The following is a 21,209-nucleotide window of genomic DNA, read 5'->3' as shown; positions in this document are numbered from 1 at the left end:
ACCGAGAATGAACGTAGAAACACCAAAAGGAGAGATTGATTGACAGCCAAATAAAAATGATGACTGTAAATATACGCCTCACCATTACAGCGTTACAATAATGTTTTCATTAAGGGGGATGCCAGTGCTTGTTCTTCAATGGTCTAATCTAGCGTTAATCATTTGTCTCTCAAAAATACTCCGAGCATTTGTCAGAAAATGCCATCCTGGAAAAATGTTTGAAGCAGAATCGCTCCTCTGAATTTTAGGCGAGCGTCATAAACAAACCGGAAAAAAAAAAATCACCGATATATATAGTTTGCTAATAATTTTAACAACGAATAAATTTTGAAAACCTAACTGACAATGCCTCTGTAATCAACTCAATAAGATATTTTTTTTAATCTATGTTCATACAAACATTTGGTAGCTTTTTGGGAGTGTATGGAAAAATAAACAAAGTTGACAATACTGGACACATGAAGTTTATGAAGCGCTGTCACAAATGGGTCATCATCCAGAAATTACTGAAACGATTTCACGCCTTCACACGCTCGCTGTCAGCTGCTGTAAGTTTCTGTTTGTTCACTTTCTGTTTGACATTGAATTTGTCACCATATTTGTGGGACTTCCTGTCTGTATCATCTTTGTGATGGTTCTTTCCAGAAACATCATGAATGTCAGCCATGACCTGCCAGGCGCTTTGGGATAACACAGGCAGGGTGTTCAACATGGAGTCGAAAGGTAAGTCACACACAGATTTGGAAGTGGGGAAACAAATACGAACTTGATAAAAAGTTTGTAAATCCTGTGGTACCTCGAGACAGCAGCCATCAGTGTTTTTGTTTGTTTGGTTGGTTTTGTTTTGGAGCTTTCACGTGCAGGCAAAAATGTGCGATTATGAATGCTAAATGTATAAGTGCTAGCTTCAAGTTTTCTTTTCAAACTAAACAAACACAAATGTCACATTCCCTTTGCGTTACGATAACTAACGACATTACCTTTGCAAGCCTAATACTCACGCAACCGACACAACACCATAGATGGGATAATAAAACAAAGATTAATGTCACGGTAGTTAGAAAAACTATAAACAGTGTACGGCCCTCTCCCTCAACTGGCGGACCGCGATCCACGACCGGACCGCCGACCTGCTCTGTCCGGACCGCCGACCTCCTCTGTCCGGGCCCTCTGCAAATTGTATAAAATAATAAATTATAAAGTGATTTTTACGTTATACATTTTCTATTTTTGGACTATAATCTGCGCATTACCGCGATCGCTTGTTAAAATTATCCGTTGTATTATTTGCGTGCACGAACAGATGTATTGCAGAGGACGCAGCAGCGCGACTCTGTGTGTGTATGTTTGACCAACTGGAGACAGGGGCATGTCGGCGATAACGATGCGCTGATTGGCTCCTCTGAACTTAAGGTGTGCCCATACATCAGCGTCACGCATTCAAAATGGACGATTGTGTCAGGAAACAGACGCATGCGCGACACCACGGTGTGGTCACAGCTTCAGCCCAGGAGAGCCGCACACAGACAATTAGACAAGACGAATCGCGGGAGGTTTCGATTGTGTGCAGTTTTGCTCCCGTCTACTCGGGGATCTTTGCAGCTGTTTAACAGCAGAACACCGCAACATGTTAAATGAACATCCCAATGGCGTCCTCAAATAATATTTGCATGCCTCAGACATTGTATTCACCTTCAGTGGAAGAACAGCACTGCACATTCCTGTGCTCCCTTGTGTCAGTATTTAAAATGGTTCTTAACTCCTCTTCTGATATATTTGTCAATGATTTTAGAGGGGATGTGAAAGTGGGAATTGTACAAATGAAAATAATATTTTTGTTTTCATTTTTAGTATTTGGTAAAATGAATATTTTATTTGGCTTTTGTTAAATTAAGGGAAAAAAGACAACTACTGTTTAACAAAGTTAAAGTAAAAAATGTCTTATTTCCCTAAAAGGGCTATTTCTATTATTAAGCAGGCACAACTTAACAAAATAAAAGAGTTCCTCTGCCTCAACACAATACCTCTCATTATGTGCTGTGTACTGGCAAAGTGAATAATTGTTATTTTCATGCACCCCATTATTGGTTGGTTGTGAGGAGTGAGGATTTGTATCAGCTTGGCTTGACCATACTAAATGGGCATATAGCCCTGCTCCCCGTGACCACCGTGCATGGGACCTTGGTCTTATAAAAAAAAAAAAAAAAGTGGACCGACAGCATTTCTAGTTGAGGACCACTGGTGTACGGATTATTTGAACGCACATCATAGCAACTCAGGTAGACTAGACAGAGCATGTACAAATTCGTACTCACGGCCCTTCTTTCCCTTCTGCCAAAAAACGCACGATATTATTGCGGCTTAGACGGGTGTTCCATGTTTTCGTCGTGTGATATGCGTGTCATGTCTGATCGCACATACTAGAATGTGCATCGCATTGCGCACTGACTTCATGCCATTAATGTTCATTTGTCACACTGAGATCTTGCAACATGTGATGACGTACTCGATATTGTACAATTTTTGAGGCGTATTTTGTTAACAGCGGCGCCCACGTAGCGATACGATATTCCAATTTGAATTCAAATGCTCAGAGTTACATGTTGGTTGAATACAGTTGGTTGAAACGGGCTACTGTGGCTCACGTTTAGTCAAACAAAGAATGCTGAGGGCTTGAGCAAAGTTTATCGTCATAAATTGCAAATCGTCTAATCCCGGCATTTTATCACCAGCCGGCTGCTTCCCAACTGTTCCGGAGCGAGAACTGTACCGCAACGTCCATGCTTTGTTGCCGAGAGAAACAGACATTCGTCAGTCCCCAGACTGTCTCAACAAAGGTACTATTCATTCTGACTTTCGCAATGTGTCGAGAAATCAAACTTCACGCTGGATATTCAGGTGACGTGGTTTCTGCCACTTCAGCATCAGCAGCGTGTTCTGCTGTGAGTCAGCCAGTTGATTAGAACTTAACACAGCCATACACGAACGATTATGACGCATTTCACAAGTTACTATGTTTAACTGTATGTGTCTGTGCAGGAATGTTAAGATGGACGTTACACAAGAAGGTTCAGAACAATCCCGCCAACAGCTTGTCTCTGCTCTGGGTTCTGATAAAAGAGTTGGAGAAGGTGATTGATGACTACGCTTTCCTCTCTCCCGAAACTTTTTGCAATGTAAAACTCTCGTTGGATTTCTTTTAAAATGGGTGCTTTGAACAAACTCGGTCAGCCGGTAAAGATGATTCTGATTGTGATTCTGAAGATGAGTGTGTTTCTCTTCAGGCGGAGAAATTGGACAATCTTGAATACATCATCCCTTTGCTCCACACGCTCATGTATGCCATCATTCAGGTATGACGTTTATGAAAAAGTCACATTTTCATTCTTCGGATATTCCTTATCCGTCAATTAGGCCAGTGGTCCCCAACCTTTTTTGCGTCACGGACTGGTTTCGACAAGTACATGCTTTTGGTGGCCCGTCAACCATTCATCGACCGCGGGGGTGGCGGTTCGGGCTATTAGAATCGACCATACATGGCTCCTAAATTGCCAGTTTCAAAACATTGGTTCTAACAACAGAGATAATGATAGAGTAATTCAACATTTTATTAGCTTCCATTTTGTTTGTCATGCATTTTAAACACGTAGCGCAATATAAAGTAACAGTAAACTACTAAAAACGGACACCTCAGGAATAAGGCATACGCCTTAAAATATAAATAAACAGAGTACCATATTTTCTGCACTATAAGGTGTAAATAATAAGTTTTCCCTTCGCGTTTTTCGATCATCAGATTCTAAACGACGACATGTAAGTGAGTTTTTATTGCCGTGCGTTTTACTGTAATTGCGAAAGATTTTAACTTTATTCACTTACGTCGTGTAGATCATCGCATCGAAACGTAGAAGAACTGTAACGACTGGAGCGGAGCGAGTGAAATGCATCCGTTTGAGCAGGCTGGAAACAAAGTTAAAATGATCCAGCAGACACTTGGAGTCGTAAAGACGCAAATTTACGAAACTTTAAAAAATAAGGCATCGATTCAACTCCTGATGACAAGCCACCATCCAGCAAGGAAGCAATGTAAATGGCAACAAAAATCCTTCAGTATGCACAAGAATTACCAGACATTGGTGATCAACGGGACAGTTACTTGCAACTAGCAAGAAAACTGTATGACACGCAGGCAAACATGGTCATAAACCAAAGAATGCATCAAACAAAACAATCCAAAATGCACTTTTTTTCCCCCAAGACAGAAAAAAAATAAACATTAAAATACTGTATGTATTTTACTGTTGCGATTTTTTGGGGATACACCTGCATTGCAGTTTTTGTTATATAAACAATTTTTTGACAGTATATTTTTGTATTTTATTGACTGTGTTGTTACACATGCATTTTGTCAACATACTTGCAGGTTCATAAAGGACATGTACCATGCTCATTTCCCAAATGAGGAATTTCTGTTATCCGGACAAATTGGACAGCGCAAACACGAGTCCGTACTAGAGAATATTAACTGTGAGTGTGTGTGTGTGTGTGTGTGTGTGTGTATAAAGCTGCATTGTATTGTATTCCCTTTCGCATAGCTCCATCTAGTGGATTCATAATGCAACCGCAGCCACTACTTTAGCTTCTATGCTATGCGCCTTATATGGAAAGACAGCTTTAAAATGGGCCATCCATTGAAGGTGCGCCTGATACTCCGCTCCGAAGCGCCTGATAATGCTGAAAATATGGTCATTTTAAAGTTGTGATACGGCATTAGCATCAGTGCTACTCGCAAATGCTCTTGATCAAAAGTTGACGCGGTTGATTTATTGCCGCTTTTGTCCACCCATTTATTATCTTCTAAGTTACGAATGTTTATGTGGGCAGGCTGTGCAAAACCCCTACTCTTATTTTCATGCTTTCCACTTCATCACTAGGGTATGGAGACTGTCTCTGTCCAGCCCGGTAACCAGTGGACTGTAGTTTGGTGGTTGGAGACCACCTACTTACGCAACCTACAAATTACTCTTTATTTACCATATTAATACTTTACCCAAATAAATTGTAGAGGAGATAAAAATATGTTCGAATGAACTGACGGCACATTGCATCGCCCTTTGGGAGACAGGCCACACGATGATCGCTAACTTGGATTTGGACACAACTATGCAGCAGGAGAACAAGTTGATTGCCCCCAGCCAATTAACAAGAACAATGTGTTCATCTATATCCCAGACAGCCTACATCCCAGACGAGTTATATAAGCGTGTTTATGACTTCTGCAAGCGACTGCTGACCTACCCTCAGCCCTACTGCACCGTTGGCCTCAGCTACACCAAGAGAATAAAAACCCAACGCTCTGTTCCAGGTATTTATCACTTTTCCAGTCGCAGAAGTCGGCCAAAGCTTTTAGTCTTAAGATCCCACGCAGTTGCGCTTCTGGATACTGTAAATGAATTCGAATGTATCACGCAGGTCTGCTGTATCAGAGGATGGTGGTGGCGGAGCAGAGACTAAAGAATGAGCATTATCCCTTTCAGGAGAGGTATTGTATAAATTATAACTCCTTGCATGCGACGTGATATGTAACACGAGATCTTTGGGTTTATTTATTGTAGGATTTTTGTTCTGGCTGATCCAGAGATCTTTACTGGCTCTCTGGCACAAGTGGTGTTGGCTGACATTGAGGCAGGATCTGCTTCAAGCCCAGTAGATCACATGCGCAGTGTGGTCCAACACTCCATCCAGGCTGCTTTAGGAGAACAGTGTCTTGGACCTGTCTTGGCAAAGACCTTAAAAGTCAGTGCAACAACTGTAATCTTTACTTGTGTATTCTCCTCTACTGACTTACGTTTATGTATTTGTCTCCGGAGTCAATGATTGTACTTACTAGATTTGGGGTAAAAAGTTTCACTTCTAGATGGAGAAAAAAAAAATAGAAATTCTCTAGTGTCTACAGTACGTATCAAATAAAACATCCTCAATGAAAGGTCTCTGCTCTCCATTGGCGCTGGGCCTAATATAACACTTTATCAGAACACGCGCATACACAACATGCAGGGTTTAGACATACACACCCACTTGAGACCTTTACCCTCTTTGCTATTAATACCTAGCCTGGATATATTTATCTTCCTGTGTGTGCTCACCTGCGTGTGTTTTTGTGTTTTGGACAGGATATAGACGTTGAGCCTCATTTTCAGGATGTGATGGCGACCACGCAGCGGTGTGTGGAAGATGGTTGCAGCAGGGCGGGAGCTGCACTGAAGGGCCATTTTCAGCAACTGCACAGCGACATTGTCGCAGGCGTGAAATCAGGTTGGAAATACAAAAGAGCACAACAGCGCAATTTGTCCGCTCTGGGTTTGCAACAAATTCTGTGCACGCAGGCATGAGGTATAGGGTTTTAATCAGGGGTCTCTTGTAAGTGTGATCTTTGCTCAGGTTGGGCACTCAATCAGATTTCCTTGCTCAAGAAAACTAACCAACAATGAATACAGTATATTTTTAAATGGATGGGAGACCATTAGACAATTAGTTGAAATTGAATCAGCAGGTATTCTAGTTGCAGCGAAGCTGTGCTTTCTATTTTACCTTCTGCTTCAAGATACCATTTATACACAGTCAATTCCACACACAAAAAAAATTATTGGTCAATTTTTCTGCCTGTGCATAATTAGTGTAATATATTTTGGAATTCAGACTGAGTTCACTTTGTGGACATGATTAAGAAGGGACCCAAAAAAGAGCTCTGGGGAACTTATTTGTGCCTGCAAAAATGATGGATCAAGTGAGATAAACACTCAGTTGTACGTTCGTAGGGGCTCCTAGTCCCTCTCCGATGTGGGTGTTATATGCTCAATACAGTTTGTTTTGTATACCCAATCATGAGCCTATGTTAGACAACCGTATTTAATAAAATGTTTCAACTCAAACAGACCACCTTTCATGACAGGCTCATCAATTAGCCAGCATACTAGCCTCAATAACATGCAGCGTTACGAAATACGTTCAAATTGTAACAGCAAAGTAGACACATATTTTCACGCACACATGGGGCATTCAAGGAGCGACAACAAAACAGGGCATCTCAAATGTAGTCGAAAAACACTTTAATTAAACTTGACATCAAAACCAAGATTCCACAAAATCTTACTATCCCTTGCAAACTAGGGATAGTAATTTGATTGCTTTGGCCTGACCACAATAACAGCAAATAAACAAGATTTTCAGCTAATCACGGCGGCGATGTCTCCCCCCCACCCCCACCCCCCGATCCCCAAGTCTGTGATTGCTGCACTGTGAATACAGTATGTCCATTGTAGCTTCAGTTGTTCAGGATATTGTGAAACGGTTGTTGATTGACATGTTTTCAGTTGTTGTCAAAATCTCTGATGTGCAGTCCTGCTGACATCAAACATTTGACCATGGGCCTCATGTATCAAACTTTTTAAAAATGTTTCCCCGGAAATCTATTTCCACTGCTGAGCCATCTGATTAAACTGCTGTCTCGTCTCGGCTCTGAGGAAACGAGGATGTTTTGTTTTGAGTGTCATTGTGACACTTTTGGTCTCTTCCTCTTCCCCCGAATGTGTGTGTTTCTCTGTGTAGAGGCTGCGTCCGTTGGACCGCTTTTTCACTGCCCTCTTCCTAACCCTGAGATGAGCTTCCACCTGTGGACAGAGGAACTGGATATCTGTGAGTGGCCCTACTTACTGTGGGTGGTCTACAGGAAGTTGTTCAGACCAGTCAGCTGATGGGAATTAACAAACAGTTCAACAAGGGTCAAAATAGGTTCCAACATTTCCTCTGGTTGCCCTCTGTTTTTGATCATTTATTTATATTTATTTTATTTTTTTCATTAAAAACTGACATTTTGCCCCTCTTAAGAGGTTAAAATCACAGAGGAGGAAAGTCATAATCATGATAAATATTGATATATATTTAGTTTTGTACTTGTATTTCAAGACTTCTATCAGCCTTGTTGTTTTTTTCCCCCCATAGTGTCGCATATCCATGTCCACTCCAAATGCATTCTGCCTGTCATTATGAGAGGACTGATGGAACTGAAAGTGTTGAAGCAACAACCCATGGCATGTTTTCCCTACGTTAGGCACAGTTAGCCGTCTAAAGTCAGTTCTGTTTTCAACACTGAAATGACACGTCATCTTTAAACCCTCAGGCATAATTTCTGAAGTGCACCGGGTCCAAGATGGTCATGTTTTGTTTTGCTTTGTTTTTTATATCACATTGCCACCGGTATGATGTGTTGTGCATATGATCATTTGTGTGATCAAACATTGTAAAACGACAAACAAGATTCAGAGGCTGAGGGTCACATGTGGAGCCACTGCCTAAAAGTGAATATTTATTTCCTCTCAGAGATGATGAATGTTACACATAAAGCCACTCTAGTTATGAGTTGTATTCACGTTACATTTTCTCTATCCTAGTGTATTCTTGAATCAACTCAACAATATGAAACGGGAGATTTGAGAGACTTGAACTCAGGACCTCAAAAGCGTGATGCAGATGGGCGAATGAAATTGTTCACTGTGCTGCGCGTCCTCCTTTGAGAAAAAGGAAACCCGTACCATCCTCTCCGTACTCTTTAGTGACTGTATGAAAATCCACAGGGTGGGAGGTGGCCAGGTGGCTGCGATCCAGCTCTTCATCAGAGCAGATCTCCCTCAGCCCGGAACATGAGGATCCTGAGCTGGGCGACTCTCCTCGTGACCCGATGCCACCCGACAAGAGCCGCTTCTCTGTCATGTCCAACGACAGCGGCATCGAAAGAGACCTGCCCCATGGTGGGGATACGTCACTGGTGGCGTTGCTCGATTCAGGCGGTGTGACTGCATCATGGGAACCCTGCAAGAGGTGAAAGAATTCCATCGATGAGACCCACAGTGGGAGAATTCACTGTTTGGCAGGGAAAGACAATGCAAACCGACACCATGTCGTGAAAAAGACACGTTACCAAATAAACCGTCAAAGTGACAAAACATCAATTTGAACTAGATAATGTGACGACCCTGGTGTGTAGATATGTTGTCACTGTTGAACGCGTCGTGAACCTCTTGTTCCAGTCCAAATGTTTTTACATGTCCTGTCAATCAATTATGAGACAGCTGCAGGTTTAAAGCACCGCCCTAGTCATGAAAACCGCTATGCACTAATCTGGCCGGAAACTAGGGATGCGCATTTGCCTAAATTTAATTGATGAAATTTTGAAAAGGGCCGAGCGGAGTGCACGTCACTGAACGGAACCGTAATGCTTGGAAAGGAAAAAGGCTGATTGTACTTTTTTTTTTCCCCAGTACACACAGCGAGCAAGAGTCAGTGAAGTTGTCCCGTCGTGGAGGCATGAAGGTGAAACCGTCCGTGAAGGACAGCCTGGCGTTGATGCAGGACACCTTGGAGGGGAACGGGGGAGGACTCGGGAGCAGGGGAGGAGGAAGAGAGGTCACGTTGCAGAGGCGAGCAGGAAGCAATGCCGCACGGACCCCTTTCCCCAGACAGCAGAGGCTCTTTACCGCCAGGATTGTCGTCATGGGTGGTGACAGCGTCGTGGGCCGCCTAGCTAAAGCCTACTACTGCTTAAGGTGAGCGGTCACATAGAGTCGCTTGTGATGTGTGACAAAGGGCAGTAAAGTGACTCAACTGGTTCAATACAAGAGATGTATCAAAAATTCTGCTTTGACAAAGGTGCTCATGCTCAGTGAACTGTATTGTATTGTTTTTGTTTTATCCGATGAGAATGGTAGCGGAATACAATTTTCCACCAATGTCTAATTGCTTGGAGTTGTCATTGAAATTAACTCTAAATTTACTTGGGACAAGAAAATGACAGAAAAAATAATAATATTAATAAACAAATGGAAGTAAATGTAACCAAATCAAAATAATATCAACAAAAGTGAAAAATCAAAAAAAAAATGTGCCAATTTAACAAAAAACAAAAAGAATCTTTTGTGTAGATGACATTATTGTATGTACCAAGATTAATAAGCAAAATAAAACATTTTATTTTGCAACCTTGACATGTCAGTCGTGGCCTGTTGATAATTTTGTCCACAAGTCATCAGAACACTAAAAATGCTGTTTAATGGCCTCTGTCAAGAGCGTCATCATCTGGCATGGACATTGGTTCCGTTTCTCATCCGTCTTGCCCTCCATTACAGGAAAAGGGAAGCACGGCGAATTTTTCTTACCATGAAAGTAAACTTGCAGTTTTACTACGTCCCTGTTTGCCCAGCGCCAACCACAACCTCCTCAAACAAGGTGAGGCAACGTCCCCTAGTCAGCGCACCGCCTGCCTGACTGACGAAACATTCTCCACTGTAACAGTAGTGTGTGTTTGGACAGTTGAACTATTACCGTCATCAGTTGGACTAATTTGTCTTCTCTAATAGGAAAGCCATCAGTCCAAGCAGAGTCCATGCACTCTTGGGTCCTATTTGAGCAAAGTGGACCCGTGGTACAACTGCAACATCAGCAGTTTGGGCTGCATGATTCCCAAACTAGCTACAATGGTAAAAAAAAAAGTCAAATACAATCGCCACATGTCACGCGTACACAGTGTATGTATTGGCTTATAGATGTCATCACACGCTGTAGGCATGGCACCGCAGAAACTTGCACAACATACTCAATAACTTTTTCTATGTAAAAGGAGAAAAAGCACTGCAGTTACCTCAAGGAACGTCATGTGTGGACACTTTTGCAATCACCAGTGACAACATTGGGTACAAAATCAAGTGAAATCCCAAATGATGCGTTTCTCTTTTAAAAAAAACACTGTCAGCGAGCGGACGTTTCAAAAATACAAAAAATAACGGTTGACTTGATCAAGTGAGGACTTTTGTTATTTTGCAGCAACGAACAAGCCCATCCCGGCCAAAAGATCCCTTTGTGTGTGACGTCATGGCCTACTATGTGCGAATGGGCCAACAGCCCGTCTACTTCAACATCTACTTGGTGAAGGTATTCTCCAACATTCATTTTATGTCAAGCCCCCCCCCCCCCCCTCATATATTCCATGATGTTACAAGTTTATCAGGTCAATTTAGAAATGTGAGGTATGATAACGATATACAATGTTCATACAATATGTTTTAAGTTTTTAATGTTTTTTTTTAATGCGCCATGATCTTTGGCTAATTCATAAAGAATTTTTAAAAATCTAGAAACAAAGTTTCTACACTTTCTTTGGGTGTGGCAGATGCTTAGATTGCTCCTGAATACAATAATCGCTGGGTCTTGATGTGTGTGTGTTTTGTTTAAATTAGATTACGTTTACAAGCATGACCAAGGAACCAGTGGAGGATGTCTTCTTCACACATTTAGAGGTGGCCATTCCTGACTCCAGACACTCTCCAGCGCCAATGAGAGGTGATTTAAGGCGGCCGTCGCACTGAACTATTCCTACATATTGACAAACGGTAACGATGATTGACAGCAATAACCATTCCTCAAACAGAAAAACAGAAGAAGAGTGTGGCAGATGTATGTGGAGCTCTTGTCTGCATCAGTTACAAAAAAGTATGCATTTTTTTTCTTTTAAATGACCACCAAAAAAAATCTTAATTTTTGTAAATGTAACATCGATTTAATATAATACCCACTGGCTTCATCAGTTGCGTGTATTACGTGTGTGTAGGTGACACCAAGTGGCCGTGACACTGACAGAGGCTTCCCCATGAGGACCACAGGCGCTCACATCAGTGCTATTCCCTCAAGCGCAAAAGAAGGTTTGCTCCTTTCTCCGTTTTTCTGATTAAATGTTCCGGCTTGATGTCAGAAAAATTGTGTTTCGTTCTGTCTCTGAACTTTTAGATCTCAACTGTTTGACACTCACTCTGAAAGAATGGCCCACCAAAGCTAAAAACGGCAACGCGGTATGTCTTTTTATTTTGTTTGCACTTTTTTTCTTCAACTGGAATTTTCTATTTAATATTAGTAACTGGTTGTTTTAAATTTCTAGGAGTTCCTAATCAGAAGCAACAACATCAAGATGTGTTCACTGGAGAGTCAGTCCCCGCTCAGAGTTACTTTAGACAGAGACTGTCAAAGGATCTACAATGATGTGGAGAGGTAAAACGCGGATTATGTTACATGTAAATAGGGACAAAATCATCAGCTATTATATCCATGTTGCTTTCGAACTCACCCTGTGTGTGTGTGGGTGGGGCGGGGGCCTAGTCGGGGCGGCCCTTCGAGCTGGACATCTGAAAGACAACGTATGTTACGGAATAGTTTCTTTTTTTTTTTTTTTGAATATGTAACGCTCATATTCCGTTACTCCCCGAGCCTGAACCCATCCTGTCACTGTTTCACAAACATGCATTCATCCGTTCATGAATGCCAGCCCACAGGTAGGGACGCCTACTGTATATCTCATCTACGAATTCAGAAGAACACACAGTATTTCAACGCATGAGCACTATCTAATAAAATGGCTGGTTCCTGTTTTATAGTGATTTGCTTGAAAAGGTCCTGTGGATTTGTGGGTGGAACTGATCAAATTTTGCTTTTTATTTGTGTGGCTCGGAACTGAAACAGTAAGTTGTCTACACCGTGAACAGCAGAAAATTTTAATTGACACACCCCTGGTGGGGTGCCAGTGCTGCTTTCAGCCAGATCACATGGAGCCGAGTTAAACATAACCTGCTGCGGCTTTTTGGATTTAAAGGAGTTCTTGACTCATGTAGCTGAATATGACTCAAGACAAAGCGAAAATCAAAAAAAAGAAGTCTCAAGTAACCAGGCCTCTCCTAGGGCAGGGGAAGGTTTGTTATAGTCTCTATGCCTCGGCTGACAAAGCACAATGGCTTTTCAAAAAAGCACACTAAGATTGTCCCTCTCCAATTATAGATTCAAAAGAGACTATAATTTTGGCCGATAAACGACTTGACCACATCTTCGTCCGAAACCAATGGCTCTATTTTGGTTGCAGTACCTCAATGTGGACGTAAGCCCACTAGGCCTGTTCAAGAAATATTGAAAGGACTCACATCGCTTCAGCGATACATCTACATTCAGCCTTTTTTGTGTGTTTTTTTCTTCCGGCATATTGCCAATGCATGTACAAATGTTTCTTCTCCTAATGTGCCGCAGCATTGAAATCGTCCCCTGCCTTGACCCTGGTTACTGCGTCCAAAGAAACATGATGTCCAAATTGAACCTGGGCCAGGACGACGACGGCGGACTGAGCAAATACATGAGCAAAGGACTCTCTCTACCCGTCAACACGTTTGCTGGCATCATCAACTGACCTCTGCATTAAGACGCATGCGCAACACGTGGATGGAAAAGCTGAAACAGTCATCTTAAATTTCAAGAAAAGGTTGCCCACACACTGAAGTCGCCGTTTGATCCAAAATTTAGCCGGAAAATACCACCTTTAGGGATGTTTGACTTCGGCGTTTCCACTGTCTAGCCCAGATTCTGTTGTACAAGTTTTATTTATGAAAAGACCAAAGGGAATGAAATTGTCCATTGGACACCTGCAACCATCGCAGCCTCAGTGTCTGGTTGTCACTTTTTTGTTCATGCTAAATGTGTTTAGGCCAAAACTGCGGGCAGGATTAGAGAGCAGCTGCGTATATGTGTGTGTGTGTTGTGATTGCACATCATCACAGAGTCATTCATTGTCGAGGGCCTGTTGAAGAGCTGACACTCGCTATTCATGGCAAAATGTGATTGCATCTGTTCACAAGCCTCCTGCGCTTCGTATAGCTCCGAAACCCAACGCGCTATCCACACGAATGCAGTCTCTTGTATGTGCGTGTAAATGTTGACAATGCTACGGCATGTAAATCGAAAATGTAAATATGTAAATAAATAAGATTTTCTACGAGTCCCTCTTCATGATTGCCATGGTGGAGTTGACTGGCTCGTTTGCCTGCCGTGTGTCACAAGAAGACCGCCAGGGGGCGTTGTGGCCCCTGTGTCGCGACCAGCTTGATTGACGGGGCGTTCTCAATCCGCTGCGCGCACTCGTCTAACCGAGCATGTGGGGAGCATCTCGTACCTCTGCAGGTCGGTGACTTGGGCAGACAGTGAGTCACGGGCAAAATACAGCAACACACTTTTCATGATTTCATTTTTTTCCTTTGTTGTGGTTGATGCTGCATGTGAATCCCGCAGAAAGGAGAAGAAGCTGGAATGATGGGGGAGAAGAGAGAGTCTTTCCATCTATATGGATCGCTGGAGCGTGCACCGCGGAGCACAGGCAGCCACAAAGCAGGTGAGCCAATGTACTACTGCAGTGTTCTCATTTAAAATGCACGCTCTGTCAATGTTGTGCCGACAGATCAGGCCTCTTGTCTTTTGTTTTCTTGTGTTGTATAATGTTCAGTCGATCCTTTGGTCTTAAAGCACATAAGAACTATTTTTCAACCTCAACTGCATTCATGTCAGCCTTCCACAGGTGTCTCTTCTTCCAGTGAGTGTGTGAGTATGTGATGAAGTGTTTGTGTTTGTTGGCAGGTTGATGCATAGAGTTGCTGTCTGGCAGAATTTTAGTCCTCCAAAATTATTACTTTTCGAGGGAGGAGTCAGCAGTCACAAAAATATATATATATGTACATTATTTTCTGCTGTAATTTATTAAAATGGTAGACACGGCGGCACTGCCAGCCACGCCCAACAGCGTCTGTGCTTGCACAGAACCCCTAACTAAGGAAAAGACAACAATATTGATGAGTGAAGCTTACCTTCAAAGCTGACGAGCTCCCTTCTGCAGCCAACTATCGACAGCTATCGACTTTTAACAAAACAGGCGTATATACCCTCTACTGTCTTGAAGACATATATGCCTTGATTTTTGAGGTAACAATACAGCGAGGCTCCCGCAGAGTTATGGAGTGAAGTTACGTTATGTGACAATTCTAAGACCGTTACAACAGAGCACTTCAGGGAATGACCATTCGTATTGATTTTTGAAGAAAAAAAAACATTAAATTGACTCATAAACTTCCCACATCACGGTCATGAAATGTCAAACATTGACCCCTCGTATTATGTTTCTGGTATGTGCAATTTGTGTGGTTGTGCTGGGTGAAAAGAAAAATAATTATGGGGAATTTGCACCTCCTTGTGGAGACATTAGATGTCTTCCAGAATTTTGTTCATAAATATTGAAGTGAGATGTTATCCATGTCAAGTGTGCCGTCTTCGTTATTTGAAGGCATCTGATTTGGTGAAGGAGCCAAAGTTAACCTGTTGGCGAAAGTGAGAGTGTTATGGCCGCATTTGTGTGTTCTTTTGCTTTGCCGAGTTGTGAGTTTAAAACTCACGCTAACGAGCGTCAAATATTTGGTTTTGCACATTACAACGTTCTGTACTTTATTTGGCTCAAAAGTAATTGTTTTTGTTACAACAAACTGAGAGTCAATTTTTTTGTATAAATGTATAGTCCTCTATTTTATTCCAGAGGGCGACGTGGTGTCCATGGCGGACTCCAGCATCACCGTGGACGATATCGAGGGTGAGCTCTTCAAAATCAACCGCATCAGAGACATTCTGGTTCGGAGGGAGTCAGAACTCAGATACATGTAAGGTGGCCAAGTACAGTTATAGAAATGCTTTATTATTATTATTATTATCATTGTATTTACTAAGCGATAGCTGGTTTGACACGAATACATAGTAAGTTTTTCTCTGTCTTTTGCAGGATGGATGACATTCAGCTGTGCAAGGAGATCACTCGGCTGAAGAAGGAGCTGCAAAAATTTGTGTCACTACCAGGTTAGAAGCGTCACCTTGACAGGAGATATTGATCAGACCACACGTGATATAAATCATCTAATCTTATTTTGCTTACTTTCAATTGAATATGAATCCTCAAATTGATCATACAGTACTTTGACGCTTTGGCACAAAAGGTGGCGTGGGCAAAAGAAAACGTCACAATTTAACTTTAGCCATTTAGCTGTCTGCTTCAGGTTAGGGCTAATTTGGATAAATTCCCTCGTCATATGGTACTCAGCGAAGTTTGTTTTGTTTTCATTTAAAATGTATTATTATTAGGGCGGCCCGGTAGTCCAGTGGTTAGCACGTCGGCTTCACAGTACAGAGGTACCGGGTTCGATTCCAGCTCCGGCCTCCCTGTGTGGAGTTTGCATGTTCTCCCCGGGCCTGCGTGGGTTTTCTCCGGGTGCTCCGGTTTCCTCCCACATTCCAAAAATATGCATGGCAGGCTGATTGGACGCTCTAAATTGTCCCTAGGTGTGAGTGTGAGCGTGGATGGTTGTTCGTCTCTGTGTGCCCTGCGATTGGCTGGCAACCGATGGAGGGTGTCCCCCGCCTACTGCCCGGAGACGGCTGGGATAGGCTCCAGCACCCCCCGCGACCCTAGTGAGGATCAAGCGGTTAGGAAGATGAATGAATGAATGTATTATTATTATATTTTCAATGTGTTTCGTTGGTCTTCAATCATATACATATTTCCACAATCTGCGAAAAGACCTGATCTCCACTGGAACATAAAACAAAGAGAACTACATGTGGTTTTAAAACACCTACGTATATGGCTTTGCTTTATGAAAGACTGCTCATCTTAATGCGGACAAACAAGTGCCATACACGCGTTAACACTGAGCATTATTGCTGCAGTGTTGTAATTCTTTAAGCAATAGATGTTTGAACACAAACGGTGGAGCAAACACATTGACAGCCTATGTAGTAATTCTCACAGGAATAGATTCTTTACAGTCTACCAAGAACGACTTGTATGAGTGCATCTTACCATCCATGTGAAAATGAAGAAGCCACACAAAACCTAAACAAATGCAAACAAACAATGTCGCTCTTTTCTATACTCTTCCTAATGTAGACAACGACAAGTCGGATGAGGATCGACAAAGGGAGGAAGAACTTCTACAGCAAATCCATAAACTGGTGGAAACCAGAGACTTCCTGGTGGATGACGTGGAGTTCGAAAGACTCAGGTGAGCTTTTTACATCAATCGAGAGATAGATGAGCCAGAGAGAGAGGAAGCGAGCGCGAGAGCGAGAGCCTAATATTCCGGGTGAGTCATTTTATTGCGCATTGAGAAAAGGTCAGGGCCGTCATTCAACTGCAGCGAGGGGCCTGAGAGGAGATGATGTGGAATCTAATACGTGTTTTGAATGCGTCCTGAGACAAATGTTGAGCATTGTTTGCCTGCAGTACGAGTCACGGCAAAGGTGAGAGGTCGGAAGCAGAACACCACGAATGACAGCGTTATAAAATGTGGATTTGGTGAAAGGCCATCTTGTCTATGTTAATCAGAATCTTGCTCCGGGAGTCATTTTATTGACCTTTTAACGTGAACACGTTGCCATTGATGGAACTGTACTGTTTCATAATCAATGTACAGTACATTACGGATAAATTAACCCTTCCATGCACACTGTAACTTGATATTATGATGAAGCTGTAACCGCTGTACCTGAAAGGGCTAAACACAGCAATTGCAAAGACAGACCAACTACTTTTGGGCAAGCTGACTTTTAATAATAACTCAAGGGGGGTTTAGCATGTGTTTAAGAGCTTTCACCTGCAGGGAGAAAGAAGAAGATAAAGAAATGGCAGATTTCCTGAAGTCCAAATTCCAGAGACAGAAAAAAGGTATGGCTTTCTCAGGATGTGAAATTGCCAGTTTTCTGCTAAACTGTTTGAGCAAATGCTGTGTGTCTTTTTCTACGGTAGTTCTGAGCAGGCGACCAGCAACCAGGGCTCAGCAGAAGTCATCTCCTCTCACCAAAACGGGCTTCGCCCTGCTGAAGGAATGCTGTGGCAGCACTTGCTCCGTTATGTAGCTTAAGATCGAGTCTCGCTCACAGATAAGATATTTCCTAATTCATCTCACCCATGTGCCTCACGCCCCCGCCGTCATTACTAAAATCTGCCATTTGTCTCATGTTTTGAAAAAGTGTAGCACACATTTATTATCGAACCAAGACTAAAATGGAGCTACGAGCGTCTCGCTTTAGACAGTATGCAGCATTTCGGTTGTTCAGTTTTCAAGGAGCATCAACATTAACTAGAGTGACATTCATCACCAACTCAAAACATATTTCCCCATTGGAATGAATGGAACTGCTGTTTATCTGTTCCAGGTTTGCGAATTAGTGGCATAATTTGAGGACAAACTTTCCCAATTTGTGGATCTCTTTGTTTGCAGGTTAATCGCAGGGACCTGAGGCAAGTTTTTATTAAACAATTAAAATATGACAAGATGATATATTACTAATTGTTTTTCTTTTTTATATTTATAAAAATATGGATGGTAATGACCGTCACCGCTCACCTGTTTTTGTTTGTTTGTTTTTTGGGCAAGCAGGGTCACAGGTAAGTCAGGTACAACTGTACATGCAATCACTTTCCTCATTGAAATACCATTAATAGTTTATAGCACCGCCCCCCCCACCCCTAAAAAAAAAGTTTTGTTTTTTGGGGGGGTTACATTTTAAATCAGAAAAATAGCATTGTAATGTAAAATATATAAATATAAAAACATTATAAAACAAAATGTAAAAACTTAATGTGGTTTTCTGAAGTCTGTTTAAGCCAAAAGTTTCACACACTGTCCTTTAAGAGACTTGGCCAAGTGATTTACATCAGGACCTCAGACTCTGATTAGCTGTTTACCATACGATTAGTTCCGTGTCAGCGTCTCCTCCATACTCCTTGCGGGTGTTTTCATTTTGTATTTCTGTGTTGGAACTGTTCAATAAAAAGCTGAACGTTCATACTTAAATGTTGCGCTCCTCCTTTTTTCTTTTTTTTTTTTGTTTCTTCTTTTTAGTGGCAGGGTATCTACAGCCGGATGGTAACACAGATGGTACAACATCAGTACACCGTACATCCATTCGCAATAATATCCAGAGTTAATATGATAGATTGCTGTCTATGGTTTGAATGAACGGGTGGTTGCGTAAGGTTCTCGGATCATCTGACCAATCAAAGTCTTGACCACATCTGTGTTGCTGAGAAGAATAGTCTCCATAGCAACCGCATACATCCCTTCATACATTTACAATGAGACCGTGAGGTTATCATGTATGCGCGATGACAACAAAATCAAGAGTTGTAAAGAGCATTTTCAATTGCAAATTCATTGTGTATGCATCATTTTATGTAGCCAGGATTTTGTTCAGGTTCAGTATATTCCCTCCTCATCTAACTTGGCATTAACTAATCGGGTTTTGTCTGTTTTTTGCCTTATAAGGTAACCTATGATGGAAGAATTCCTGCCACCCCACAATAAAAAAAATAATTTGAACCCATCGCTTTACTTTTTGTAGGCGTGGCTTTGCCGCACCACACGTTGCAGTGGCTGACGGCAAGCTTGCTCGAGTCCTTATTATGAGTCATCTGGCCCACCAGGACATCTCCTAGAGAACACTACAAGGGGCTGGTCAGAGCTGCCATTCGAAGCACGCCATCCTCCATGCAACATGTTCACCTTGGCTTGCATCTCAAGGTCGCCAACGAGAGGTGCTTGGTTTTCTATGGTGACCATCACATCGAGGTTAACTTGTTTAATTGGGTTATTTTTAGGACATTGATGATGCAATCAAGAGGAGGACTATTGGATCTAAAAAGTCAACATGTTATTAATAAATCATATCAAAACTGATCAAGACCAAAAAAAACCCAAACCCTAAAAAAGTGACTTTACCAGAGGACAATGAAAGTTTTTAAATGGTCCAGAGATGGTGGGCCTTCTCTCTTCTTTAATCCAGCCCACTGAGTACTTTCAATTGAAGTCCTACAGTACTGACTGTATCAAAAACTTGGCTCTCCAAGTACTACCATAAAGAACAGAGTAAAAATATAGTAGTAGCTTTTTATAACCCAAGTGGTCATAAAAAATGAGACAGGGCACATACAAAAAGTACATTTAATGTTAGCCACTGCAACATGATACAGTTCATAGTTTGCATGGACTCTGTTCAATTAGTATGGCCTGGCCGGATTCCAAACTATTTGGTGCATCGGCGGGTAGCTGTTGTGCTGCATGCAAATTGAATAAGCTGCCAAAAGACCTGAAGTTAGCACCAAGTTTCAATGCTTTTTCAAGACAGGTTAAATGTCACTACATCAGGTTAAATGTCAGTACATTTAAGCCACTGCAAAATTATGCCCACTTTGAACATTTAATGTAGCCTTTTTTTCTTTTTTGCATACCACTAGGGAAGGCTCACCTACCGTTATTGGGACTCATATCAAATCTTAAGAATCACTGACCCATTTGGCCGTAAAAAATCAAATGCAGCTGTTGCGCACACAAGTTGGTCCACCCCGGGTTGAGCCAGCGCCCAGACCTAAATCCTATTGAATATTAGTGTGGTGATCTAAAGAGTGCTATGCATAACAACATATAAAGTGCATCCGCAAGGACGAAAGGACAAATAATGTTTTGCCAATACTGGATAATTTCATGAATTGGAGTGCATGTGCACTGATGCAGAAAGCCCCTTTTTTTTTCATTTTTACCATCTGCATAACCATGGTGATGTTTTCCTCCTTTAACTAAAAGTAACTCTGTGCTCCATGGAGACGAAAGCAAGTAATCAGCTGCTTGCAATGCAGCAGGTTGCCAGGCCGCTTATCTCTGTTTTGCTTTTCCTGCGACATCATGAAAATGGGTCTCTGCTTACCAAAATAGAAACAAATCAGTGAGGATGTGCATCTGTCCACAGATCCTGAGGCTAGTTTATTTTATATTTATATTCAAGTAGGATCACTAAATATTATTTATTTCCTACCTCATTACACGTCTTTATTGAATATCCACCATCCACAAAAAGCAATATAGAGTTAACAGCCAACACAAGAGCTGTAACCAAAATTATGCCTTTGGAAAAATTGTGATGTCTTGCTTCTATATGATATACCTGTACAATGTGTATATATGCATGTATTGACTTTTTCTTTTACTTGAATTTTACCATGAACTAATTTGCATACACAGTACAGACATCGGGTTTTTTTTGTTTTTTGTTTTGTTTTTTTTTTTGCCCCAGCCTTTTCAATTCAGTCTTTGACTGGATAAACATTTCTTTTGCGCTCTCTTGTGGCCAAATTGAGATTTTTTTTAATCTTTATTGAACAAGTCAGAATACAATTCTCAGCAAACAGAAAACAAAACGAACGTGCTACCAATACATACACATATTAAGCACGTTTAAACAAAAAAGAAGAAGAAAAAGGAAGC

At 41.7% G+C, this 21,209-nt stretch overlaps 2 protein-coding genes across 3 annotated transcripts; both read left to right on the top strand.

Moving 5' to 3' along the window:
- The first annotated feature begins 582 nt into the window (after window positions 1–582).
- On the top strand, window positions 583–13,858 carry LOC127613158 (phosphoinositide 3-kinase regulatory subunit 6). Its single transcript, XM_052084082.1, has 20 exons — window positions 583–723; window positions 2,733–2,837; window positions 3,040–3,131; window positions 3,285–3,353; window positions 5,233–5,365; window positions 5,473–5,542; window positions 5,616–5,796; window positions 6,174–6,315; window positions 7,609–7,695; window positions 8,634–8,877; window positions 9,318–9,602; window positions 10,182–10,281; window positions 10,413–10,532; window positions 10,876–10,983; window positions 11,289–11,391; window positions 11,480–11,541; window positions 11,660–11,750; window positions 11,836–11,897; window positions 11,984–12,093; window positions 13,117–13,858. The coding sequence occupies exons 1-20, from the start codon at window positions 657–659 to the stop codon at window positions 13,271–13,273; spliced, it is 2,388 nt and encodes a 795-aa protein (XP_051940042.1). The 5' UTR covers window positions 583–656; the 3' UTR covers window positions 13,274–13,858.
- Window positions 13,859–13,925: 67 nt separating this feature from the next.
- On the top strand, window positions 13,926–18,987 carry LOC127613192 (bMERB domain-containing protein 1-like). 2 transcript variants are annotated; one of them, XM_052084133.1, is made up of 7 exons: window positions 13,926–14,040; window positions 14,149–14,248; window positions 15,437–15,557; window positions 15,677–15,750; window positions 16,838–16,952; window positions 17,550–17,614; window positions 17,696–18,987. In XM_052084133.1, exons 2-7 carry the CDS (start codon window positions 14,167–14,169, stop codon window positions 17,803–17,805), a joined length of 567 nt encoding a protein of 188 aa, XP_051940093.1. In that variant the 5' UTR covers window positions 13,926–14,040; window positions 14,149–14,166; the 3' UTR covers window positions 17,806–18,987. The 2 variants fall into 2 exon arrangements, with proteins under 2 accessions (XP_051940093.1, XP_051940094.1); XM_052084134.1 differs by having other exon boundaries at window positions 13,962–14,060.
- The last annotated feature ends 2,222 nt before the right edge of the window (window positions 18,988–21,209 follow it).

The sequence above is a fragment of the Hippocampus zosterae genome, chromosome 13 (assembly GCF_025434085.1).
Source record: "Hippocampus zosterae strain Florida chromosome 13, ASM2543408v3, whole genome shotgun sequence".
In the NCBI taxonomy this organism is placed as follows: Eukaryota; Metazoa; Chordata; class Actinopteri; order Syngnathiformes; family Syngnathidae; genus Hippocampus; species Hippocampus zosterae.
This window is presented reverse-complemented; position numbering and strand designations above follow the sequence as displayed.